At 42.3% G+C, this 27665-nt stretch overlaps 1 protein-coding gene and 1 pseudogene across 4 annotated transcripts in view; one reads left to right on the top strand and one right to left on the bottom strand.

Moving 5' to 3' along the window:
* The window catches only part of USP48 (ubiquitin specific peptidase 48), an 84641-nt gene extending 59717 nt beyond the window's left edge, over positions 1-24924 (bottom strand). For all 4 annotated transcript variants that reach the window (XM_041765807.1, XM_041765808.1, XM_041765809.1 and 1 more), the window contains exon 1: positions 24565-24924. In XM_041765807.1, the coding sequence (XP_041621741.1) occupies positions 24565-24698 (134 nt within the window). In that variant the 5' untranslated portion in view covers positions 24699-24924. The remainder of the gene's footprint in view (positions 1-24564) is intronic.
* Positions 9992-10369, top strand: LOC121496917 (annotated as a pseudogene).
* Positions 24925-27665: the final 2741 nt, after the last annotated feature.

Below are 27665 nucleotides of genomic sequence, written 5' to 3'. Positions count from 1 at the left end.
AAAGCTTTCCAAATAGTGGCTATGCCTTTTGCACATGAGCCCAGTATTGTTTGTTTGTTGTCTTTTTTAGAGAAGTAGAGAATCTATTTAAGAAGTATAAATTGTAAAAACATTTCTAATTACAAGCTATTACTCCCAAGCCAACCTAAGAAGCAGAACAGAATACCATTACAGAAGGCTAGACTCCTCCTACAGAAGAAAACCTCTCCCATTCATCAGTCTCCAATACTGCAAACTTCATTTTATCCACAGGAGGAGTAGGCCACGGGTGTCAAGTATCATTTTTCATCATGTTTGTATCAATTTTCTCACACTGAAAAAACTTCTGCACACTTACTTCTATCAGCCTGTGTAGAAAGAAATCAAGAAGGCTGAGCGTTTTACAATCTAAGACAGGTACACATTTGCCTGGAAAGATTCACCTATTTACTGTGTAAATACCCCAGCCAATTTGACTCATTTATGTTACCTACTTGGCCAAAGAAAGCAGGATGTGCTTCCGCTGACTTAGAAATCAGGTTAACTCTTTTCAAGATCATAAGTGTCCCTAATTTAAACTAGACAGTGATGCCACTTAGATTCTCTGTAACAGAAACTTCTACAACCTTATAACTAACTGTATCCTCTACCCACTAGCCACAGGTCTTCTCAGAAATCCCTCCTGCCTACAGGGGGAACATAGAACGAATCACAAAAACCAAGTAGAGCAAGCAGTCAACCTGGTTCTTCTCTGGCTCTCTCCTACTCTCCCATCTGATTTACACTTCTACATCGGTTGGCTTAAGAACTGGTTTCTAGGGTCGCTCAGTAGAGCGTGTGACTCAACCTCACGCTCTGAGTTTGAGCCCCACACTGGGTCTAGAGACCAAAGAAAAAATAGTTTATTTTATGTGGCAGATGCCTACTGCTGTATTATTGTATGTGCTAAGTTTCTACATTCACCTACCTCTTCCCTATAGTGGCCTCCTAAGAGAACAAACTTCCTCGTATCCTGTGGTTCTGGCAAGAGGACTTCAACTACCTTCATTTTGACCTTGAAATTTCTAATTGATAAAATTCTTCTTTCCATCTATCTCTTTAACTCAGGTAAATGATCTTACGGGAAAAGCATCCCCTGATGGGAACCACAGCCCCTCTCTAAGCAATAAAATCTCACCCCCACTGCAGGTACCCACCAATCTTTGCCTCTTATCTTCCTTACAGAAATTGGGGAGTATTTTTGGTACTTGAGAGACAATTTTTTGAGATGCTAGTCCTCTGTCTTCCCAGTGTTGGCCTCAGTGAAATTCCTTTCTTGTTTCACCATTACTGTCTCTGCCTTTGGATTGTCGGTGGCGAATGGCCAAACCTGGTCTGTCTGGGATTCCCTGCAGCCAGGTGCTCTTGCACCCGTGTCCTGGCTACACTAGCAAGAGCTAAAATGCAGCTCCAATCCATCACCAAAACAAAAATCTCGTAAGATATTCCAAATGGGAAGTGAGGGATGCGAGAAAAACAACAATGGTCCCTCTCAGGTGGCAGCAGACACCTCTGGATGGTGTGGGACTTGGAAAACTTGACTGTGTAAGAAGGAATCAACATGCTGATTTGCTTGAGAAGCAGAAACAGAAGGAAGTTCATGAAACTCTCCTTGGCCCACCTAGATCCCTGCCTTACCATGACTTATTTGTCCAAACTTTCCTGAATTGAAAACAAAAATCATAAAAAACCTCTCTCTAGATCTCTTAACTAAGCTACTTTCCTTTCAGCTATGCTGGTTTCAAGTTCTCTCACTTGTGTCTCAGAGTAACAAACATGAACTAAAGCTTTTCCGGTTAATGCTCCAAAAACCACGTCAGTCTCTGTCAGACCTAATTCTTAAAAGTGGTTGCTCTCTTCCTCTGAACTTTCTTAGACTAGTTAACAAACAGAGGAAGAAAACACTCAGATCCAAAGAAATGCAAGGTTAAAAGTCATGAAGGAGGTTTTCTCTTACGCAATCAGCAAAAACTTTCCAATGATGAGCCAAGATAAAGTGAGAGCCACTGTGCACTCACCAGCTACAGGAAGAGTAAACAACCCTTTTGGAAAAACTTGAGAAAATGTCTCAAAATATTAAATGACACCAATATTTTGTTTCAATAATTCTACTCCTGGCCATATATCCACAGAATACACACCACCACTCTGGCAATTAAACAGAATGATGAATCCCAACAGGTACTTTTTCCAGAAGCATGTGATAGAAGAACACCAAGTGGCTAAAATGGTAGACAAGGGATAGGTTCCAAAATGTTTGGTATGACATGCTAAGCAGCTGTGACAGGACTTGCTGTGATTTTAGGCCAGCAAAACACCTTGGCAGCAATCCTAGTGGAGGATAATGTCCTAAACTAGATTAATGGCAATGAGAATGCAAGAAACCTCAAGTTTATGAGAGGAAATCAACAATACTTTGAGGACCCCTTAGATGGTGGGGGGAAGAAGGGAAAGACAGGGACAGTTGGGTGGCTCAAGTCTTTCAAACGTCTGCCTTTGGCTCAGATAGATCATGATCCCTGGGGCCTGGTATCAAGCCCTAAGTTGGGCTCCCTGCTCAGAGGGGAGCCTGCTTCTCCCTCTGCCCCTCCTGTCACTCGCGTTTGCTCTTTCTCAAATAAATAAAATCTAAAAGGGGTGGGGTGGGGGGATGTTTGCAGTAATGCCCAAAACTGTAAAGAAAGGAAACAATTTTCCACAAATCAAAAACTATTTAGCTAAAGGATTGGAAAAACAGGCTAGGTATCTAAGGTACAAACCACTACGTTCCTTCAGTATTAACCACAGCTAAGAGATGAAGTTTGAGGGCCTGTGGGATGGCTCAGTTCGTAAGTGGCTGCCTTTGGCTGCTCAGGTCGTGATCCCAGGGTCCTGGGATTGACTCCCAGATCGTGCTCCCTGCTCAGTGGGGAGCTGGCTTCTAGCTCTGCCTGCCCCCTTGTGTGTGTGGCTGGAGGGGGGGGGGCGGGGGGGGGGGATATGTGCTCTCTCAAAAATAAATCTTTTTTAAAAGAGTGACATGAAGTTTGAGCTGTTCTGACAGATCTCCAAGGATCTGCCATTTAAGAGTTATCTCACAACACAATGGACAAAAATTCATAACATTTCATAGTTGCTATGCAGTTGAAAGAAAAACCATTATTTGAATGCAAGCGGTAGAGCTCCCAGCCCATTTAAAGAGCTATTCCTTTGCTTTTCCTCATCATCTCTTAGTTTCTTAGCTCTTAGGACTTCGTTTCACACAGATGCCAACTTTCCTGCTTTGAGGGAAGATCTGTCTATACCGAAGCTTTGCTTAAGCAGCACAAGTTTTCTGAAAAACGATTTGAGTATACATATAATACTATAAAAAATAGTGGTCTTCACATCCTTTGACCTAGAACCACCATTTTAAAGAACATATCCTAAGCCAACATAAATATTTTCAAAGGTAATCATCACTATTTAGAAATAAGCTACCTGCCCAAACACAGGAAAGTCATCAGTATTTTCTAGAAGAGAAAATGGCTGGTTTAGATATAAGCCACCTGCACAACCACAGGGACAATGTTCAACCATGGCACAGCGGTACAGTCATATGATGGAATACTATGCAGCCATTAAAACTCTTTTCAAGGGGGTGGTTTGAAAAGAGTGACTCAGCAGTGGCTGAGTGGTTTGGCGCTGCCTTCAGCCCAGGGGGTGATCCTGGAGTCCCAGGGGATCTCACGTTGGGCTCCCTGCAGGGAGCCTGCTTCTCCCTCTGCCTAGGTCTCTGCCTCTCTGTGTGTCTCTCATGAATAAATAAATAAAATCTTTAAAAAAAAATAAAACTCTTTTCAAGCAATACTTTGAGACATATGACCTTGCTCAAGACAACTTTCTATCCTATTGATTTAGAATTCTATTATGACTGATTTTTCGAAAGAGGGAGTGATTTTAAGATTTTATTTATTTATTAATGAGAGATACAGAGAGAGGGAGACATAGGCAGGGGGACAGCAGACTTCCTGCAGGGAGCCTGATATGGAAGTCAATCCCAGGACCCTGGGATCACGACCTGAGCTGAAGGCAGATGCTCAACCACTGAGCAACCCAGGTGCCCCAGGAGTGATATTTTTTATATATTTTTCAAAAAGTTTGAGAAGAGTTCACAAGAGAAATTAGAATATACTTTGAAAACCATTAAACAAAATTGGTGCTTGTAAGGGAAATTATGGCATTTAAAGCTTAGGTAGATAGATAAATAAGTATAGATATATATAAAATCAGCCTCCGGGTCCTTGGCTGGCTCAGACAGTAGAGCATATGATTCTTGACCACAAACAAGGTGGTAGTTACGGCCCATGTGTGGGGTATAGTTTACTTAAAATAAAAAATCAAAACCGGTGTCAAGCCGTATTTACCCCAGTTTTTGTTATCACAAATATCAGGAACACCAAACCAAATTTTGACAGATATTTTATATTTTGGTAATTCATTATTAATTTGAATCCCCTTAGAAATTCATGTTTAGGGGATCCCCGGGTGGCTCAGTGGTTTATTAGCGCCTGCCTTCAGCCCATGGTGTAATCCTGGAGTCCCAGGATTGAGTCCCACATAGGGCTCCCTGCATAGAGCCTGTTTTTCCCTCTGCCTGTGTCTCTGCCTCTCTGTGTCTGTCTCATGAATAAATAAAATCCTTTATAAAAAATAACCTCAGGTTTATAAAACATTTGAGTAATACACATGGCAGTAAGACCATTCTGCTTCTCTAACCTCTAGCCAGAGCAGAAGTTAATGCAAACAAGTTGGAAGAGGCTCTGGGTCCTAGCTGTTGACTGAGACCAGTCTGGATGCTCAAAGGGCTGCTGCATGGCAGTTTCAAACTGCTATCAATAAATGTCTACTAGATAGGTCACAACGAACATGAGTTAACAGTAAACACTATCATTTTATAGAACCCAAACCTACCCTCTCATAAAAGCAACCAGACTTCACAAGGTTGACACATTCTATCACCACAGATGCTTAGATAATTATAGGGCCTAAGCATCCTGAAATGAAAGACCAACTACCAACTCCTAGGCATCAAAAGCAGGCTCACAGCTCATGAGGTGACAGGTAAAAGAGCTTCAGAGACAAATGCAGTGTGGCATGAAGCATGGAGCTCCGCAGCTGAGATGCCACAGGAAGGGAGGCAGTGCTGTGAAGGTGAGCATCTCTGGGGTGCTCAGGAACTCAGTCCATGTGGGAGGAGGACTAAAGATCATTGCAGCAGAGAGCTTTATGGACAAAGAAGGCTGGAGGAGCAAGCCAGAGGACATAAATGCAGGTTCTCCTGCCATGCTCCAGCGTGAAGGAAGTCTTCCTGCCACTGGCAGCTGTGGAGAAGGCAGGAGGAACAATGAGGCTGTAGAAGTCAGGGGCTAGCTCAGTTCATAGAACACCACAAAAAAAATGTGGTAAGAGTTTGGACTTCATCCAGGAAGCAACAAGGAGCCAGCATAAGGTTTTTAAAAGAAAAATAATCGGATTTGCACTTTTTAAAAGATCCTCTAATTATGCCTACTAGTGACTTGTAAGAATCACCTGAGGATTCCCCAAGTTTTGTCAATGAACAACATTCTTTAAAAAAAAAAAAAGAAAAAGAAAGGAAGAGCTTTATAAGATTTTATTTATTCATGAGAGGTATGGAGAGAGGCAGAGACACAGGTAGAGGGAGAAGCAAGCTCCCCAAGGGGAGCCTGATGTGGTACTTGATCCCAGAACTCAGGGATCACATACCCTGAGTGGAAGGCAGACACTCGACCACTGAGCCACCCAAGTGCCCCTCCTCCTGCTGCTTAACAAATTTTAAGCCTCTAAGTTATTTTTCTTTAATAGGAGATTTTTTCAAAGATTTTTTCTTGACTCATGTTCTCATGTACGTGTGTGCATGCACAGCAGCGGGGGCGGGGGGAGGCATCGAGAGAAATTTAAAGGGGATGCTTTTACAATAGAAGAGATAACAAATGAGAATCAGAAATAAGAGGTTAGTACAGGTAAGAATTCAAATCAATAGCACTTGTTACTGATCATTTTTTGGTGCGGGGAGTCAGGGGAAAAAAGAAATCAGGTTTTTATGAATTCAGGATTATTTAAAACTTTTTCTTTTAAAGGAAGAATGGATGGGACACATGGGTTGCTCAGTGGTTGAAGTGTCTGCCTTTGGCTCAAGGTGTGATCCCAGGGTCCAGGGATGGAGTCTGGCATCAGACTGCTGCTCTCTCTGCCTAGGTCTCTGTCTCTCTCATGAATAAATAAAACCTTAAACAAAGGAAGAATGGAAATAAATATTTTGAGAATACTCACATCTAGAAATTTGGGAAATGTTCCCTCATCTAACAATTTTTTTTAAAGATTTTATTTATTCATTAAAAACACACACAGAGAGACGCAGAGACATAGGCAGAGGGAGAAGCAGGCTCCTGCCAGGAGTTCAATGTGAGACTCTGGATCCAGCATCCCGGGATCACGCCCCTCATCTAACAATTTGATATTCATCTGAAATTCTGAAATCTGACCAAAAGGATCCAAGAGATAATCAGCATGCAGCAAACAGGACAGACAAGGCTTCAGTATCCTTGCTCACCATGTTTTGTAATGTGCAGTTACCATTCAAAGGTGAGGTTACTGGCTCTATAGTAGTTTTCCTTTGAGAGTCCTAAGGTTAGACTGTACCCAAAAGTTTTATCTCTTTCATCCCACTAAGATGTAAGCTGCTATTAAATAGCCCATTCATCCAAAGTTTTCAATTTCTCAGGGCAAGTTACAAAAAAAATCCTCAAAGCAAATAATTAAGACAATGTCAGTAAATCTTTTTGTAGGAAGTATAGCTCAGTGTCCAAGCAGAGGGTCAAAAGTCGCCAAAGGGCAGCCTACCAGACCCCTAAAGAGAGCCCTCCTCCTTCCATCATCATGATTTCAAACTGAAAGGCAGTAGGGAGAACCTCAAGGTACTAGCTCCTGCTTGTAAAAAAGAAGAAAAAAAGGGACACCTAGGTGGCTCAGAGGTTGAGCATCTGCCTTCAGCCCAGGGCTTGATCCCAGGATCCGGGGATGGAGTCCCACATTGAGCTCCCCGAAGGGGGTTGCTTCTCCCTCTGCCTGTGTCTCTGCCTCTGTGTCTCTCATGAATAAATAAATAAAATCTTTTAAACTAACTTCATTACACACCTCACCTCCCATTATTCTCAGCCACGGAATACACATGGTGCCTCTTCATGGATTTTAAGTTTTATACAATGATTAGAATTTTATCAAATCAAGCAAACTATGGATTAGAGCAAAAATTCAAAAATGAAACCTCTAAAAGGATAATCAGGAGGGAATTCAAAGAGAGAATTTTTAATAAGTGGTGGCTGGGACAAGCGGTAGCTATCTGGAAGAAGATCAAGTTGGGCACACACTTCACAGCATGCTTCAGTACAAATTCCAAATGACTCAAAGACTTAAATGTTTATTGAAACCACAACACAGAAAACATCAACAAATCTCTTTATAATCTTGGCATGAGAAAGACTTTTCTAGGATTCAAAACTCAGAAGCTATAAAAGTTACATTAACTCAATCTTATAATGTGGGACGCCTGTGTGGCTCAGGGTTGAGCATCTGCCTTTGGCTCAGGGCATGATCCTCAAGTCCTGGGATCGAGTCCCACAATGGGCTCCCCGCACAGAGCCTGCTCTCCCCTCTGTCTGCGTCTCTCATGAATAAAATCTTTAAAAAAAAAAAAAACTTTCTGTATACAAAACATATAAGCAAAGCAGAAAAGGAATAACTGAAAAAGTTTTGCAATTCATGTCACACGCACACAAAAATCTCATTACATAAAGAACTCCTACAAACTGATAAACTAAAAATATAAAAACACAGAAATGACCTAACAGGAAGTTCAAAACTATGCAAATGGCCCTGACATTCAACCTCTGCCGCAAGAGGAACACAAAATGAAACTAGACTGAGACACCTTAATTGGTTACCACCAAGAGCATTTTACCTACCAATCCTCTCCTAGTTACCTTCTGGATCTTTGGTGGGACCAAGAAACAGCTCTGGGCAATGATTTGTGAGCAGAAATGATGTGTGTAATTTTAAGGCTTGCATTTAACTGCAGGACACTGAAACCTTCCAGTGGTACAGAGAGTGTTTCAAATGGCGGCTATTACCCAGTGTCAGTTATCCAAGTGACTAAGAGGAGCCACCTCACCTCCACTCAACCTACTTCCAGTTTGTAATCCACACATAGCTTAGCTCAGATATAAGCCTTTGTTGTTTTAAGTCACTGAGACTGGGGAGTTATATATTCCCACAGCATAATCTAGCTCCATCCCAGATATGTCTCATCTCCCCTATCAGTCTGGCAAAGTCAAAGAGCCTGACGAGGCCATGGGGAAACAGGCAGTTTCTCATACCCTGCTACTGAGTCTAACAAATGGAATGATCTCTATGGAGAACAATTTCCAGCATCTATTGAAATTATTAATGCACTGACCCTTGACAGCCTGCAATCCCATGTGGGTATTTATTCTACAGATTTGTCTACACACATGGAAAATAATTTAAATTAAAAGTAATATATTGAAGCATTGTTATTAACAGCAAGACTGAAAATAAGCCCAGTGTCCTTTATAGGGAACTGGCTGAATAAGCTATGGAAAATCCATATAGTATACAGTGTAAATGTATGTAGAAAGAGGACCCAAAAGAAATGGATGCAAATATCCAAACACTATGCATGAAAATTTATAGGCAATTTTTACTTACACAGTAAAAAGCTGTAGATGATCCAAATGTCCACCAACCGAATATACAAATTAGGATAAATTCTTTTTTTTTTTAAAGATTTTATGTATTTATTCATGAGACACAGAGAGAGGCAGAGACATAGGCAGTGGGAGAAGCAGGCTCTCCACAAGGAGCCCAATGTGGGACTTGATCCCTGACCCCGGGGATCAGGTCCTGAGCCAAAGGCAGCCGCTCAACCACTGAGCCACCCAGGCATCCAAATTATGATAGAATACCCCTCCGCCCCTCACCCTCAAAAAACTACTGACACATGAAACATGGGTGATTCTCAAAAGTGTGATGTTGAGCAAAAGAATCCCAACAAATAAGGTAATAAAGCTAGAGTCCATCAATATGAAGTTCAAGGACAAACAAAACTAATCTATGTAGAAAGAAATCAGAATCATGATTCTGATCCTAAAGGGAGATGGGAACTAGGTGGAAAAGAATTTATGAAGGAACTTTCTGGGGTGATGGAAATGTTCTATTGATTAGGCTGGTGATTACATATTAACTTAGTGAACTCTCTTCACAAAAATTAACTCAAAATGGATCACAGACATAAATAACAAAAAACAAAACTCCTCAGAGATAACTTAGGGAGAAAAATCTATGATCTTGGGTTTCGTGATGATTTTTTAGATATAGCACCACTATAGGATCCATGAAAAGAAATAACCTGGGCTTCATTAAAATTAAAATTTCTATGAAAGACTCTGTCAAGGGAATAAAGACAAGCCTCAGACTGAGAGAAAAATATATGCAAATTAGACTGTCTGCCTTCCACTCAGGGTGTTGATCCGGGATCCGGGATAGAGTCCCTCATATGGCTCTTTGAGGGGAGCTTGCTTCTGTCTCTGCCTGTGTCTCTGCCTCTGTCTCTCATGAATAATTTTTTTTTTAAAAAAGAAAAATATATGCAAAAGACATCTGATAAAGGATGTTGTTCAAAATATACAAAGAACCCTTAAAACTCAAAAATAACGAAAAACAACCCAATTTCAAAAAATGAGCCAAAAATCTTAGACACATCACTATAGATGCTCCCTGTCATGTGACAGCAAGGAAATACGAAGTAAATACCACCATACACTTATTACAAAGGCCAAAATCCGTAACCCTGACAATAGCAAACACTGGTGAGGATGTGGATCAGCAGGAACTTTGGTCTCTGGAAGGAATGCAAATTGATACAGCCACTATGAAAATACAGTCTGGAAAAAAAAAAAAAAGAAAAAAAAAAGAAAATACAGTCTGGTGTTCTGTTCAGTTTTACAAAATGAAACACCCTCTGGGGTGCTCTATGGTCTGTCCCCGCGGACCCACGACTCCACCGATCCCCACACAGTTGAACCCGCCCCACTCTCGCAGGCACCATGTCTGGTTCCTCCAGCATCGCTGCTATGAAAAGTGGTTCAACAGTTCTTTCTGGAGTGAAGGATTCCCACACAGCTTGCAGATTTGAAACAGTTCTGTCTGCAGAATGCCCAACACACCTCCTGCTCTCTGGGTATCTTCAAGTATGAATCCCTTCAGACCTCAGAAAGTCTGTTCCTTTTTGTAGTAAACTGAATCTTCAGATGGTTTTCTACATCACTCTTCATGAAACAGTGAATATCTAAAAGATTTAAATTTGTAGCCTGTACAAAAGCTTATCCTTAGAGGTGCCCAGGTGCCTCAGTCAGTTAAGCATCTGCCTTCAGCTTAGGTCATGATCCCAGAGTCCTGGGATCGAGTCCCATGTCTGACTCCCTGCTTGGTGGGGAGTCTGCTTCTCCCTTTCCCTTTTGTCCTAGTTCTACCCCTGCTTGTGCACTCGCACTATCTCTCTCAAACAACAAAATTTCTTTAAAAAAAATATTTTAAAAAAGCTTATCCCTAGAACACGTGCCATACTATATAAACTTCTATTTTGGAATACCTGGGCGGCTCAGTGGTTGAGCGCCTGCCTTTGGCCCAGGGTGGGATCCTGGAGACCTGGGATCAGAGTCCCACATCGGGCTCCCTGCATGGAACCTGCTCTCTCTGCCTATGTCTCTGCCTCTGTCTGTGTCTCTCATGAATAAATAAATAAAATTTAAAAAATAGAAAAATTATATTTTGTCAGTCCTTAACATCTACCTCTCTGAATTCATTTCACAAATTGCTGTATCACAAAAGCAATTATTTTATATACGTTGGCAGAATACTATAAAATAATTTTAAAAATTCAAACATACTCCTTATGCCATATAAAAATCATGCTCTTTGTGGTCCTGGGTAGGTATCCAAAAGGGTTGAAAACCTGTCCACATAAAAGCCTGCCTGCAAATCTTTACAAGACAGCTTTAGGCTTAATTGCCAAACTCTGAAGTAACTAATAAATCCTTAAGTAGGTGATAATGGGTAAGTGATAACAGATAAACTGTGGTACATCCAATGAAATATGCTACACTAAGAAATGAACTATCCAGCCATGAAAAAAGCTTAACTGCATACTACTAATTGAAAGAAGCCAGTATGAAATGGCTATGTGCTATTTTAAACTATATTACATTTTGGAAAAAGCAAAACTACGGAGACAGTAAAAACATAGTTATGGGATGGCAGGAGGGAGAGATGGATGAATGCTCAAGGCAGAGGATTTTAACCAGTGAAAATTATTCCATGATACTATAATGGGCAATAGGTCATTATACATTTGTCCAAACCCACAGAATGTACACACTCAAGAGCAAATCCTAATGTAAACTACAGACATTGTGAAGGTTACCAGAAAGTTAGGAGGTAGGGGGTGCGGTGGGTTAAATAGGTGATGGGGATAAAGGAGTTCATTTATTTCACTATATTGTACATCTGAAACTAATATTACACTGCATGTTAACTGGAATTTAAATAAAAACCTAAAAAAAAAGTCCAGCAGGAAAGAAGGGAATATTACCATATGCCACATTTTTTTTCCAGTGTTAGAAAACAATACTGGGGCACCTGGTTGGCTCAGTTGGAGGAGCATGTAAATTTTGATCTCTGGGTTTTGGGTTGAGCCCCAAATTGAGTGTAGAGTTTACTATTTTTTGATTTTTATTTTTAAAGATTTATTGATTTATTCATTCATGAGAGAGAGAGAGCGAGAGCGAGAGCGAGAGCGAGAGCGAGAGCGAGAGGAATAAGCAGGCTCCCTGTGGGGAACCCAATGTGGGACTTGATCCTGGAACTCTGGATCAGGCCCTGAGCCAAAGGCAGATGCTCAACTGCTGAGCCACCCAGGTGTCACCAGTTTAAGTAACTGAGTGTTGGAAGAGGGAAAAAAAAACAAAAAACAAACCATAGACATTGGGTGATTAATAAGGAGGGAACAGGTGTTCATGGACTTAAATGTAACCCTCTGGGTGTACCTAAGTGGTTTACTTATGTTACTAAAGTACCTATTTTCCTGAAGCAGTGAAAATAAATGCGGAACAAGATAATCTAAACTCCAGGTTCTAATGACTGAAAATTTTAGTGTTTTTATTCATGGCATTATTGTATCAAGGTCTCAGGGTATTAGACATACACCAGGTAGGCAAAAATAAAAAAAACAAAACAACTATAACCAGGTCCCTTGGTATGTGTGCCCCCCTTCTAGAACTTAGGCAAAAAAAAGTTTGAGATGCAACTAACAAGGTCAATAAAATTCAACACCAAACCTACGTTAAATATTCCAGATAGAAGTTGTCCTATAGTTAGCCATCCTTTAAATAGTTTATTGGATATTTTTTTAAAATTAAGTATGTGTCTAAGTTTTAGAATCCAATCAACCTTTGAGGCTCTGCCACCTAACAAAAGTGAAAAATCTTCCTTTTCCAAACCCTAAGTTATACCTCACTAAATTGGGATTCAAACACTGCACCCCGGGGATCCCTGGGTGGCGCAGCGGTTTGGCGCCTGCCTTTGGCCCAGGGCGCGATCCTGGAGACCTGGGATCGAATACCACGTCGGGCTCCCGGTGCATGGAGCCTGCTTCTCCCTCTGCCTGTGTCTCTGCCTCTCTCTCTATCTCTCTGTGGCTATCATAAATAAATAAAAATTTAAAAAAAAATTTAAAAAAAAAAACACTGCACCCTATAAAAATTACCAATATACCAAATACTCTTATAATAAGCATATTAAATCAGTTGGCCTGAAATTCAAACTTCTATTAGAGAAAGAGATTAGCCAAGCAAAATGGATTTAAAAAGTGAGCCAACTCAGAAATACTATGACTCTACTTACTAATGAATCTACTTTCCGCCTAATTGGTATTAAAGGAAAAACCCTGGAAGGTAAGACAGAGGATGGGCTGACTGGCAAATCAACTCTTTCCCTATGTGGATAGGCTTAGTGAACCATTACAATTCAGAATTTTCCCCTTACAGTGGGATTTAGTTCTCTAAGGAGGATGACTTGAAACATTTCTTTATACAATTTGGGAAATGGCTTCATGTTTGAAAAAAATAATACCTTCCAGGGTGCCTGGGTGGCTCAGCCAGTTAAGCATCTGCCTTTGGCTCAGGTGGTGACCCCAGTGTCCTGGAACCGAGCCCCACATTAGACTCCCTGCTCAGTGGGGCTTCTCCCTTTCCCTCCATCACTGCCCAACTCCCACTTGTGCACACTCTAATAGATAAACAAAATCTTTAAAAAAGAAGAAAAAATACCTTCCAACTTCACTGATACATTATAAAACTCACAAGTCTTTAAAATGTCATACTCGATGGCAAGGACACAAATACAGGGATGTTCAGGTACTGTACAAAGATGGTGGGAGGAAATAAAGAACCTTAAGAATGTTCATCTAACTTTTGGGGTGCCTGGGGGGTTCAGTCAGCTGAGCGTCCAACTCTGGCTTTTGGCTCATGTTCTGATCTCAGGGGTAATAGGATGGAGGCTCTCATTACTGTTTCAGATTCTCTCTCCCTGCTGCTGGCTCACTCTCTCAAATAAATAAAATCTTACCCAAAAAAGGAATCTTCATAAAACTTCTACAATTTTTGTTCTAAGAAAATAAACAAAATAGAAAAAATATTTCCTTATAAGGAAGCTCATGAAGAACTTAAAGAAATTAGTAGAAGGGGAGAAGGAGAATAAGGCAAGTAGGCAAATGCAAATAGGAAAAATACTTTCAGGCTTGTAAAATGGAATATATGCAACGATTAGAAATTAGTATTTTATAAACTCTGTAATGCCCTGGGGACACACTCTTATTATTAAGTTCAAAAGTAACTCTTCGGGATCCCTGGGTGGCGCAGCGGTTTGGCGCCTGCCTTTGGCCCAGGGCGCGATCCTGGAGACCCGGGATCGAATCCCACGTCGGGCTCCCGGTGCATGGAGCCTGCTTCTCCCTCTGCCTGTATCTCTGCCTCTCTCTCTCTCTCTCTCTGTGTGACTATCATAAATAAATAAAAATTAAAAAAAAAAAAAGTAACTCTTCAAAATGCACATAAAACATGATGGCATTGTTTTTTTTTTTTTTGATGGCATTGTTTTTATGTACATGCAGAAAAATCAAAAGGGGATTACTACGAAAATATTACAACATATTTCTCTAGGTGGTGGCTTTTACTTGAGAGGAGTTCAAGTTAGCAGTGAGCTCAGACTCCTTAGAAGCCCAGTGTTAACTACATTTCATTTTAGCTTATCCGTACTTCTCAAATTGGAACTCACATCAGCTAAGGATTAATAAATAAAGCCATAAGAAAAGCATCTTGTGCCATCCTGGACTCTAAATTTCAATTTGTTTTACAAAAAAAAAAGTTAAAGGATTTCTTTTAATGTTACACAGAAAACAAAAGAATTAAATCCATGAATTTTTTCTTCTATTTCCTTTGTAAAATTGTCCCAAATACAAAAAACTTTTTCTTATTAAATCGTTACCTTGTAAACCAAGAGAAATATAGGAGATTCACAAAAAGCACGTCTCGTTTGGTTAATTTTTATTTTTTCCCCTATATATGTCCTCCCTTTCCTTGGAACCTCTACTTTTTCTATCACAGATCTTTACAACTAGTAGTCGTTCAACAAGTCTACATTGCTAAATGACAGGAAACCCTTAAATTCTTCCAGGCCCTTATTACCCAAATGACAAGAATAAAATAATTCCAAACGGACTGTAAATCTCATTCTGAAAGACAATAACAGCTTTGCAGAGGATAGTATCTTTAGGACCTAGGGGAAGGTAAAGATTTCTTAAATAAGATGCACGCAAAAAAAGCAATCACCACAAAGAAAGATACTGATAAACTGGACTATACTGTAATCAGTACTTATGGTTCATTCAAAAGATGCTAGGGCAGCCCTGGTGGCTCAGCGGTTTAAGCACTGCCTTCGGTCCAGGACATGATCCTGGAGACCTGGGGTCGAATCCCAGGTCGGGCTCCCTGCATAGAGCCTGCATCTCCTTCTGCCTGTGTCTCTGCCTCTCTCTCTCTCTGTCATGAATAAATAAATAAGGGCAGCCCTGGTGGCGCAGCGGTTTGTTGCTGCCTGCAGCCTGGGGTGTGATCCTGGAGTCCCAGGATCCAGTCCCACATCGGGCTCCCTGTGTGGAGCCTGCTTCTCCCTCTGCCTGTGTCTCTGCCTCTCTTTCTGTGTGACATGAATAAATGAATAAAATCTTTAAAAAAAGTTAAAATAAAAAAATTAAATTAAAATGATCATAGTGACAATACGTAGCAAATGAACTCTCACATAGTACTCATGAAAGTTGAATGTGATAAATATAATCATTTTGATAAGTTTGGGCATTATCTAATAAGCTAAATATTTATGACCCAGCAAGTCCTCTTTTATCAAAAAAGGCATATACAAAATATATATATATATATAATATATATATTTATATATATAAAAAATATATATATATATATATATATGGCACCAAAATATATGTACCAGAATGCTCACTGCAGCTTTATTCCTCACAGCCAAATACTGGAAAAATTCCAAATGAACATTACCAGCAGAAAGGATAAAGTATACTGTAACACAATGAAATACTGCACAGCATTAAAAATGAGTACATTATTGCTACCTAAAAGGTGGACAAATCACACAATGCTGAGCAAAAGAAGCCAGACACAGAATGAACTACAATGTATAATTAATTGTATACAAAGTTCAAAACAGGCAAAATCTCTGGTGTCCAAAGTAAGGGTAGTGGTTACTTGAGGAGGATGTTAATAACCAGTAAGAGGCAATAAACTCAAGATGGGTGTGTTCTGGAATGCCAGCAACATTTTAATAGCGGTGGTAGATACAGATATGTTCCCCTTGTGATAATTCACCTTGAGTAAGGTTTATGATTTGTGTACTTTTCTGTATGTTAAGAACAGTAGAATAATTCTAAGAGGAATTAAGAGAGTCTTGCCTTCAGATATTTTTAAAATACTAGTAATTTGAACTGGGGTCATAATACCAAGATACTGAGTCAAATCAATAGATGTGAAACAAACCCAAGTACATATAATAAAGGTGGCCTTTTTAACTACGGGGCGAAGACTAGATTATTCAATAAATGGCTTAAATTAATTGAGTAGCCGGGACGCCTGGGTTGCTCAGCGGTTAAGTGTCTGCCTTCTGGAAGCTCAAGGCCTGATCCTGGGGTCCTACCTTGGGCCTGCTTCTCCCTCTGCCTAGGTCTCTGCTTTCTCCCTCTCACGAATAAATAAAAATCTTAAATAAGCAGAGAAAACTGAGTAGCTAATTTGGTTAAAAAGTAAAAATAGGGATCCCTGGGTGGCGCAGCGGTTTGGCGCCTGCCTTTGGCCCAGGGCGCGATCCTGGAGATCCGGGATCGAATCCCACGTCAGGCTCCCGGTGCATGGAGCCTGCTTCTCCCTCTGCCTGTGTCTCTGCCTCTCTCTCTCTCACTGTGTGCCTATCATAAATAAATAAAAAAAAAAATTAAAAAAAAAAAAAAAAGTAAAAATAAAGCTTGATCCAAATCTCACACCCTAAATCAAATTAAACTGTAGAGCACAAAGATTGAATACACAGGATAAAACCGTCAGTATTAAAACATGAGGGCAACCCAGGTGGCTCAGTGGTTTAGTGCTGCCTTCAACCCAGGGCCTGGTCCTGGGGACCCAGGATAGAGTCCCACGTCGGGCTCCCTGCATGGAGCCTGCTTCTCTCTGCCTGTATCTCTGCCTCTCTCACTCATGAATAAATCTTTAATAAATTAAAAAAAAAATGAGTGAATATTTCTATAATCTTGGAATGGGGAAATCCAGCAACCTTAAAAACAATGATAAATCTGACAACATAAACATGAGTTTTAATGTACCAAAAGGAACAAACAAAAACAAAAACACCACGAAGTCAAGTTAAAAAATGTAGGAAAAAGGGCAGCTCCCGTGGCGCAGCGGCTTAGCGCTGCCTGCAAGCTTAGCTCTGCCTGCCCAGGGTGTGATCCCAGGGACCCAGGATCGAGTCCCATGTCCAGCTCCCTGCATGGAGTCTGTTTCTCTCTCTGCCTGTCTCTGCCTCTCTTTCACTCTCTCTGAATAAATAAATAAATCTTAAAAAAAAATATGTAAGAAAAGGATGTTCGGCAGAAATACTCAAACTCTTGATAATTAGTAAGAAAGCGATCAATTCAGACACACAATTCAAAGGAAAAATACAAATGGCCAACATATATAAAGATGCTCAATGCCACTAGCAAAAATTAAAAGGCACATGAAAATAACTTGCTATTTTTCACTATTAACGTTGGTGTTTGCAGTTAAGAATGCCTAGCTAGGGATCCCTGGGTGGCGCAGCGGTTTGGCGCCTGCCTTTGGCCCGGGGCGCGATCCTGAAGACTCGGGATCGAATCCCACGTCGGGCTCCCGGTGCATGGAGCCTGCTTCTCCCTCTGCCTATGTCTCTGCTTCTCTCTCTCTCACTGTGTGCCTATCATAAAATAAATAAAATTAAAAAAAATTTAAAAAAAAAAAAAAAAAAAAAAGAATGCCTAGCTAGAGTGGGAAATAGGGTGAATATAGGATGCAGTGTTAAACAGTATAACCTTTTGCAGCCTACCAAAATTGCATATGGTTACAGTGACCTTTTTCTGTTTTCTCATCTTACAACCTAAGTGAAAACATTCACTCAACCAAGATACATATAGAGGGATGTTCACAGAAGCACTGTCTATATTGTATCAAAACCTGAAAACTCAAAGGTCCATCAACAGGGAAATGGTTAAATTATAATACATCTACAGTTACAGAAAATATTACATACGTATTAAAGATAAGGTAAATTTTCTAGATCCACTAATATGGAAAATGTTATCAAGTAAAAACAAGTTGCACAAAGTATGCAGTGTGACTGCTCTTTTTTCTAAAACAATTACATTGTTTAATCATATTCTGCTTATTTGTAAAATACATGGCACCTGAAAGAAGGAAATGCATCTTCTGGGGCTTTATCCCAGAGCCAGTCTAGACTACTACAACAAGCCCATAGTAAGTGCCAAAATTATTTGTTGAAAAAAAGAATATTTACTCCAGGAAGGTATAACAGTCACTAAATATCTGAATTAAAAAAAAAAATTTTTGAATTTAAAAGATACAAAAAAGCCAATATTTATACTTTTTTAAAAAAAGATTTTTATTTATTCATGAGAGACAGAGAGAGAATGGCAGAGACATAGGCAGAGGAAGAAGCAGGCTCCATGCAGGGAGCCCGATGCAGGACTCGATTCCAGGTCTCCAGGATCAGGACCTGAGCCGAAGGCAGACATGTAACTATAGAGCCACCCAGGTGTCCCTATTTATACTGTTTTAACAATGGTTAGTTAGCCTGAGATTAAGGAGGGGCTTTGACTTTGCACAAAAATTAAGGACTAAGTATTCTCCGAGTGTTAAAATGCTAGCAGAAAAATCTGTAATCATGAACAAAAATAGACTCGAGTTTCACAGAACAAAAAATAACTATTTAAGGGGATCCCTGGGTGGCGCAGCGGTTTGGCGCCTGCCTTTGGCCCAGGGCGCGATCCTGGAGACCCGGGATCGAATCCCACATCGGGCTCCCGGTGCATGGAGCCTGCTTCTCCCTCTGCCTGTGTCTCTGCCTCTCTCTCTCTGTGTGTGACTATCATAAATAAATAAAAATTTAAAAAAAAATAATAACTATTTAAACAAATAAGATGCATAAAATTGGTAATTTTTAGTTTAAAATTGTGAAAATAAAACAAATGATTGAGATCATCAGTTAACAAGTTAAAGCTGGGTAATGAGGGAGAGGGTTCAGGGTACCATCCTCTCAGCTTACTATGCATATTTTAAATTGGCCTCAAAGGCACCTGGGCAGCTCAGGCAGTTGAGCTAATGACTCTCGGTTTCGGCGGAGGTCAAGGGTCAAGATCTTGGGTAGTGGGATGGAGGAGGTTGGGCTCTGCTCAGCTGGAAGTCTGCTCCAGATTCTCCCTCTCCCTCTGCCCCTCCCTGGGCACTCACAAGCACTCTCTTAAGTCTTTAAATGTGAACCAACTAAGAAAGAAGATGCCGCTGAACTGAACATCAATTAAGAACAGGTGAATAGGGATCCCTGGGTGGCGCAGCGGTTTGGCGCCTGCCTTTGGCCCAGGGCGCGATCCTCGAGACCCGAGATCGAATCCCACATCGGGCTCCCGGTGCATGGGACCTGCTTCTCCCTCTGCCTGTGTCTCTGCCTCTCTCTCTCTGTATGACTATCATAAGTAAATAAAATTTTAAAAAATAATAATAATAAAGCTGGTAACAACAACAAAATTAAAAAAAAAGAACAGGTGAATGAAGGAAGCTTCAAAGTGAAAGGTTTCAGACTAGAGCTAGAAGTCAACTGGCATGATACTAGACACTAGAATGCATTACACTTCTGTAATGCTTAATTTTATAAGTCACTGGTACTGCTTCTCTAGTGAGAACAAGACATTGTACGCCTACATACATAAGTAGAAGCTGGTCTAGACTGAAATTTTCACATCAAAATTTCAACTATCACAAAAAGAAACAAATTAACATGAGACCTATCAGATAAAAAGTGATTAATGGGGCACCGGGTAGCTCAAGGGAGTTAAGCAACTGCCTTTGGCACGATCCAGGTCATGATCCCAGGGTCCTGGGACGGAGTCACTCAGCGGGGAGTCTGCTCCTCATCCTCCCTCTACCTCTCCCCCCACTTGTGCTCTCCCTCAGGCTACCTCAAATTTTTTTTGAAGTGTGATTGGGATACCTGGGGGGCTCAGTAGTTGAGCCTCTGCCTTCCGTTCAGGGCATGATCCTGGGGGTCCCCATAAGAAGCCTACTCCCTCTGCCTATGGCTCTGCCCCTGTGTCTCTCATGAATAAATAAAATCTTTTCTTAAAAGAAAAATATTTAAAAACTTAAGTGTGATTAAGGGGCACCTGGGTGGTTCAATGGGTTAAGCTTCTGCCTCGATTTCAGCTCAGATCATGATCTCACCTGAGACTGAGCCCCATGTAGGGCTCCTTGATGTGTGGAGCCTACTTTAAGATTCTCCTTTCACCCTTCCCTGCCTCATATTGTGTTGGGGATGGTTATGAGGAAACAGTAGGTTTATAAAGTATATATATAAAAGTATAAAGTATAAACAGTAGGTTTATTAACCATCATTCTGATGGGTAATATAGCAAGAAGGATCAAAATGAAAAATGCCTCTTTTCCAACCAATTTACTGAAAGGAACTTATTTAACTATTACACTCATTGTTAGCAAAAAAAAAAAAAAAACAAACCACGCTTTTAAGTATTAATATATGTAATATTTGCAGAACTGTTGAGTACTGTATTTAGTACAGATTGCTTTATCATGACTGTACTAATCAGTTTCAGAAATGTAAATATTCTTAATTCATCTACTTTGAGGACGACTAACCCCTCTTTAGCTCTGGAATCTCCTAACAATCATGTATGTAAAATATAAAATGTATACTGATAAACATCACTTGGACATCAGATTATGCACAGTCTCAAAAGTATGAGAAAGAAAAAGACCAGTCTGAAATACAACTAAAAGCTTTTTTACTACAAACAATACCATCAAAAATATGGACCCAGAGAAATGAGAAAGTATTTACAAATATTAGGAATTTGTATCTAATAAAGAACTCTTAAAACTCACAACAAAAACACCTGAAAAACAGAATTTTAAAATGGGCAAAGGACTTTATAACAGAAATTTCTCCAAAAATACATGAAAGGCCAAGAAGCACATGAAAGATGCTGAACTTTATACTCAGCAGGGAAATGTAAATCAAAACCACAATGAGATACCACCTACACCCACTAGCATGGCTGCGAGAAAAAATACAGGAGCAAGAATTTGGAGAAATAGGAATCTTCATACTCTAATAGCACAGCCACTTTGGAAAATAATCTGTCAGTTCCTGAAAATGTTAAACATCGTTTTATGACCCAGCAATCCCACTCCTACATACATACCCAAGATAATAAATGAATACATCCACACAAAAACCCCTACACAAATATTCTTCGCTACATTATTCATAGTAGCCAGAAAGTGGAAACCCAAATGTCCATCAACTGATGAATGGATATATAAATGTGGAAAATACATAAAATGGATTACTCGGCAATAAATGAAAACTGGCCAACATACACATGAAAAGATGTCCAATTCATTAGTCCTTAGGAAAATGCAAACCAAAAACACGAGATGCCACTTCAAATTCACTAGGATGGGGGATTTCCCTGGGTGGCTCAGGGGTTTGGCGCCTGCCTTCAGCTCAGGGTGTGATCGTGGGGTTCCAGGATCAAGTCCTGCATCGGGCTCCCTGCATGGAGCCTTGCTTCTCCCTGTTTCTGTTCCCCACCCCCACCCCCGTCTCTCATGAATAAATAAAATCTTTAAAAAAATTTACTAGGATGGCAAACAGAAAGTATAGCATATGTTGGCAAGGGATGGAGAGAAACTGAAACCCCCATACATTCCTGGTGGGAATTTAAAATGAATGGCACAGCAGCTGTAGAACACAGTGTGGCAGATCCTAAGTTAAACATAATTACCATGACCCAGCAATTTCACTCCTAGGTATACACCCAAAAGAACTGAAAACAAGTATTCTAATAAAAACTTGAGCCAGCACAACAGGCCAAATGGATATAACAAAAATGCTCATCGAGTTTATTTTGTGGTGACATGTGTTTAACCACCCTGATCTTAGTACTCATTCCACTACATAGGTCTATCAAATACACTTTAAAAACAGACAATTCGGGATCCCTGGGTGGCGCAGCGGTTTGGCGCCTGCCTTTGGCCCGGGGCGCGATCCTGGAGACCCGGGATCGAAGCCCACATCGGGCTCCCGGTGCATGGAGCCTGCTTCTCCCTCTGCCTATGTCTCTGCTTCTCTCTCTCTCACTGTGTGCCTATCATAAATAAATAAAATTAAAAAAAAAAAAAAACCAGACAATTCTGGGGGATCCCTGGGTGGCTCAGTGGTTTAGTGCCTGTCTTTGGCCCAGGGCGTGATCCTGGAGTCCCGGATCAAGTCCCACATTAGGCTCCCTCCATGGAACCTGCTTCTCTCTCTGCCTGTGTCTGAGGCCTCTCTCTCTCATGAATAAATAAAATCTTAAAAAAAAAAAAATAGGCAATTCTACTTGTCAACTATTTCTCAGTAAAGGTGGGGGGGGATTTAAGTCCATCAACTGATGAGTAAACAAAATGTGGTATATATTCAAATGGAACGTTATTGAGCCACACAAAGGAATAAAGTACTGATCAATGATACACATGGAAGACAATGGAAAACAGGTTTCGTGAAAGCCAGACCAAAAAAGCTATATTGTAGGATTCCATTTATATTTAGAATACAGAAACCCAGAGATGGAAAGATCAGTGGTTGCCTGGTGTTGCAAGGAGGAAAGGCGAAGTGTAACGGATAGTCTCCTTTTATAGTGATGGAAAAGCCCTAGAACTACACAATGGTGACAACTGTACAACTTGTAATGGTATTTAATGCCACTTAATTATATATTTAGTAAGTTTTGTTGCATATTTTACACACTTTTTAAAAGATTTTATTTATTCATGAGACACAGAGAGGCAGAGACACAGGCAGACGGAGAAGCAGGCTCCATGCTGGGAGCCCGAGGAGGGACTCGATCCTGGGACTCCAGGATCACGCCCTGGGCCAAAGGCAGGTGTGAAACCGCTGAGCCACCCAGGAATCCCCCAAAGTCCACCTGTTTTATGATTCGATTTACATGAGATGTCCAAGACAGGCAAATCTAGAGGCAGAAAGTTGATCAGTGGTTGCTTGGAGCCTGGGGTGGTGCTGCACAGGGATGGGCAAGTGCCAACCTAACGGCTAAAGAGTTAGGCGTGCGGTGGGGGCGGTGTTCTAAACTAAGATTGTGGTGATAGCTGAACCCTGTGGATGAATATACAAATAAACACTGGGCAGTACATTTTAAATGGGTGAATCATACAATATATGAATTCTATCTCAAGGCCAAAACAAAACACACACACACAAAAAAACCTGGCTTGGATATAAACCTTGCAACTGCAACTTAAAACTGACATTATTCTTACAGTGGTCCCAGCCCATTTCTACTCCACCTGTGTTTAAAAAAAAAAAAGAAAGAAAAAAATCAGAATTGCAACAGTGTAAAAGTTTTGTTGTTTTTTTGTTGTTGTCTCTTTGGTTACTCTGGAATCTAATTACGTTGAGAAACTAAATGCAACTTCATACATTCTATTACGCACAGACTCTTGTCATTCCAGTACTTACTGTTGGGGAGTCGGATGCGCCCTCCTAGCGAGCCGGACGCCCAGAGCTCGGAATTACTCGTTTGCCTTATGGAAGCCCCCTAACTGGAATCACTTCCCAAACTCGACTTTATAAATTCCAGAGCCGAGACCTTGGACTTCCACGCCTTCCGGATCCCGCCGCGGAGTGTTAAAAACTCCAGAAAACCTTTGCTAAACGCCTGCTGAAGTGAGGCTACTGAGCATGCCCGGCTTGGCCAAGTCGATTCAACAAAACATTCCAGAACAAAAAAAAAAAAAAATAGTTCCCGCGTGAAAAGAAGGCAGAGAAATCCGAAGACACAAGGAACAATGCCTGAGAATTCCAACTAATAAGGCAAGGCAAAGGTTCAAGGGGGCTGAGCAGAAGTGAAGGGCAGAACTAACACAGCTCAAACTTCGTACTTGGGTCAAGCGGCGCACTCGGAACGCAACCCCCCTCCCCCCCCCCCAAAAAAAAAGAAGAAAAAGAAAAAAGGCCTAAAACAGATGAACGGAGAGAGGGGAGGTCAACTGGGGGTGAAGGGTACCGATGACGTAGGCTGCCCAGACGTTTTTCTAAACCTGCCGTCTCCAAAACTAATACGAAGGTGACCAAGCCCAGCGTCCACAGTAATAAAAGGTACCGGGGGGTGCAACTCGCTTCGAAGTTCCCTCCCTACAACGGGAAAGGCCGAGCCGTGGCCAACATGCAACAGCCAACAACGTCTGCTAGGCTCTCCGCTCCTGCCTGCAACCATTTCCACCGCCATCTTCTAGATAAGAAGCCAGAACCTTTCCCAAAGGGCTTTTCAGCAGCATCACCTCCGAGCGGCGAGCCCGGGTCGCCCGGACGCGTTGAGGAGGAAGGAAGCCTCCGCCTGGCCCCCTCTCCGCGCCCGCTGGAAGCGCACAGCCGCCCGCCGTCCTCTCCTCCCCGGCGAGACCCCCGTGCCCCAGCCCAGTTTTCCAAGGTCCGGAGCCAGACGGGCGCAAGGCCCCGGTGCGCGGGCCTCACCTGCACACGCCGCGGATGCAGGGCTCCAGCCAGATGCGGTAGGCGGTCTCGATGTGCTCCTGCGACACCTCCTCGGGCCGCACCGTCTCCGCCCAGCGCCAGGCCGCCTTCTCCAGCTGCAGCCGTGGGGCCATGGCCTTGGCCCGAGGAGCGCCTCCCGAGCCGGGCCGTCGCCGCTGCCGCCGCTGCCGCCGCCCAAGTGGGCTCCGCCACCTGCCAGCAACCGGGACCGGGCGATTCCTCAGCCAGCTGGCCAGTCAATCACCTGTGCGCGCCACTGCCGCCGCGCCCGCCCGCCCGCGCCCGACCCGCACGACCGGCCGCAAAGCGCCGCCGCCGACACCCGACACCCCCCGCGCCCGGAGACGTTGGAGGTGCACTCTCCGCCGCTGTGAGCGCATGCGCGTTCCCAGCAGCCTTTGCGCCTCCCCGCGCCTCTCGCCGGACGCGCCGAGAGGAAAAGGAAGCGGCCGCTCGAGCTAGTGTTGCCACGTCCTCACCGGCGCTGCTGGGGAAGCAGCGTCTCAGCTCTCGGACAGGCCAGCGTCCTGAGTACCACTATCCTAACGAGTCGGCGCGTCGAGAGCAGAAGGCCGCCTATTCTTGCTCTCTGCTACTTCCCCTTTAACCTTGAAGGAGTCACGCGAGAAGCTACTCAACGCACATAGGGCCGCTGGACTGCGGGGTAGGACCTGAAACCGGGTCACCAAAAAAAAAAAAAAAGAAAGAAAAGAAAACCAGGGCCGGCTCGCTACAAGATGATTAAACTTGAGCCTGGACCGGTTCCGACTCCTTTCCCGAGCCCTCCTGACGTCACGGGACGTTCTGGCCTTTTCCTGAACTAGAGCTGGACTACGTTTCCCGGCGTGCGTTGCGTGCTGTCACTCACTGGACGCTAGGCATGCTGGGATTTATAGTCCTGGAGGTGGAGGGGGCTTTGGGTGAGGGCTCCTGGGTGCGGTCTTTCGGGCTAGGAGGGTCTTCTTTGCAGCTGGCCGACCCTCCCGGCTGCTGTTCTCTTTTTTTTGATGACTGCTTAGTGCTTTCCTGAAGCTCCCGGGTTTAGAAACATTTCCTCTTTACAAGTCTTGCCCCAGGATATGAAGACTAGCCTCATCGAAGTGTTTTGCAAACTATTAAAAGCACTGCTAGAGGGAAGATTTTTGGGGACTTTGCATTTCAATGAGAGCCCGCCGGGGGTTTAAGCACTAATTTCGGACACCGCAGTTTACCAGCTGGATAACCTTGGACTTGATGCTTAAAGTGATAAACATTTGCAGAAAGCATGACGTAGATAAGACGTGGTCCCCGCCTTTGGGGGTGGGCGAGGGGAGCGCAGTAGAAAGAGAGATCCCCTTTCCAGCCTTGGAAGTTTGCAGGACTCGGGAAATGGCTTACCGGAAGACCTTATCTCTAAGTACATCTTTTTTTTTTTTTTTTTTTTGTCTAAGTACATCTTTAAAAGTTGAGTAGAACTTAGCCAGGAAGGGGGGGGGGTGGGGAAGGCACCATTACAAAAGGGAACCACAAAGAGAAAAGGCACAGAAGAAACTTCTTGGTGTGAGAAAACAAATTCTGAGACAGGGAGAGGTAAGCTATGAGAAGCAGGCTGAGACCTTGCTTTTATCTAAGAGATTCCTTGAAATGTTTAAAGCTGGTGAGAGATAAAAGTGCAGATTTGCATTTTGTACGGCTTCCTCAGTCTCAGCCAAGGTCAAGGGCAGAGAAACCTCTACTAAGACTATTGAAGTAACACAGGTCAGAGATAATGAAGGCCTCAACTGGGGAGATGTAACGAGGCTGGGGTTTCAGAACACCTGGGCTCTAGGGGACCCATACAGACCAGGTGCAGCCACTCACCATTGACAAAATCCAAAGCAGGAGCATGAGTAGTGGTGAAATAAGAAAGGAGTTTATATCAGTGAGGCCGGCACCGGGAACACTGTGGACTAGTGTCTCCAAGAATGTCTCCCAAGTGCTGAAAATACGTCCAGGTTTATATAAGGAATATGTGGGACAGTGCTCAATACATCCAGGCGGGCAGTGAAGGTCACATCCATCTTTACCTCGATCACTCTGGATCTTGCTGGCCCAGGGCAGTCCTTGTTGCTTGAGGGGATAGTTTGGCTCACATCAGGGGATGCTTTGCCCTCAGGGTCTTTTGCACGAGTTTAGAGATAAACTGGAACAACTTTGATTAGAAGGTATAGACTAAGGTCAAAATGGAGGTAGTCCTATTTCATAATAGGTATGGCATAAGGAGACAAATTTGAAAGATATTTAGGATGTGGAATTGCTATAGCTTGATGTTGGTCTAATCAGTGTCTAGTCACCTTGTTATTTGACTTTCAATTCTGGGTCATAGCCCTTTCCTTGGCACACGATGAAATAGTGATCTTAGTCACCATGCTGTCACTACTCTATGCAGTTTTCTAACCTGGTAGTTAAGAGTTTATCCCTAGTAAAATAGGAACTACAGAAGCAGCAGCAGGTTTAGAAGAGAGATGGCTTCAATTTTTAATATACAGTAGACCTTTGAACCATGTGCTGTACCTTGACCCCCGGTGGTGTGGAAATTCTGGGTATAACTTCTGACTCTCCAAGAACATAACTACGGATAGCCTGCTTGTGACCAGAAGGCTTATCGATAAAAACACATTTTGTATGTCCTATGTATTTTAGATTGTATTTTTTTATTGTACTTTTTTTTTTAATATTTATTTACGTATGATAGAGAGAGAGAGAGGCAGAGACACAGGAGGAGGGAGAAGCAGGCTCCATCTCAGGAGCCTGACGTGGGACTCGATCCCGGGACTCCAGGATCGCGCCCTGGGCCAAAGGCAGGCGCCAAACCGCTGAGCCACCCAGGGATCCCCTTTTTATTGTATTCTTAAGCTAGAAAAGAAAATGTCACTAAGAAAATCATAAGGAAGAGAAAAATACATTTATAGTACTGTATTCATCGAGAAAAGTATAAATGGACCCACACAGTTCAAATCTGTGTTCAAGAGTCAACTGTATTGCATTTTAGATGTGTTATCGAAAAGCGACTTCCATGATTCAGAGCCAAAATATAACAGGAAGACAGAGTTGGGGATAAA

Source organism: Vulpes lagopus, chromosome 8 (assembly GCF_018345385.1).
Source record: "Vulpes lagopus strain Blue_001 chromosome 8, ASM1834538v1, whole genome shotgun sequence".
NCBI lineage: Eukaryota > Metazoa > Chordata > Mammalia > Carnivora > Canidae > Vulpes > Vulpes lagopus.
This window is presented reverse-complemented; position numbering and strand designations above follow the sequence as displayed.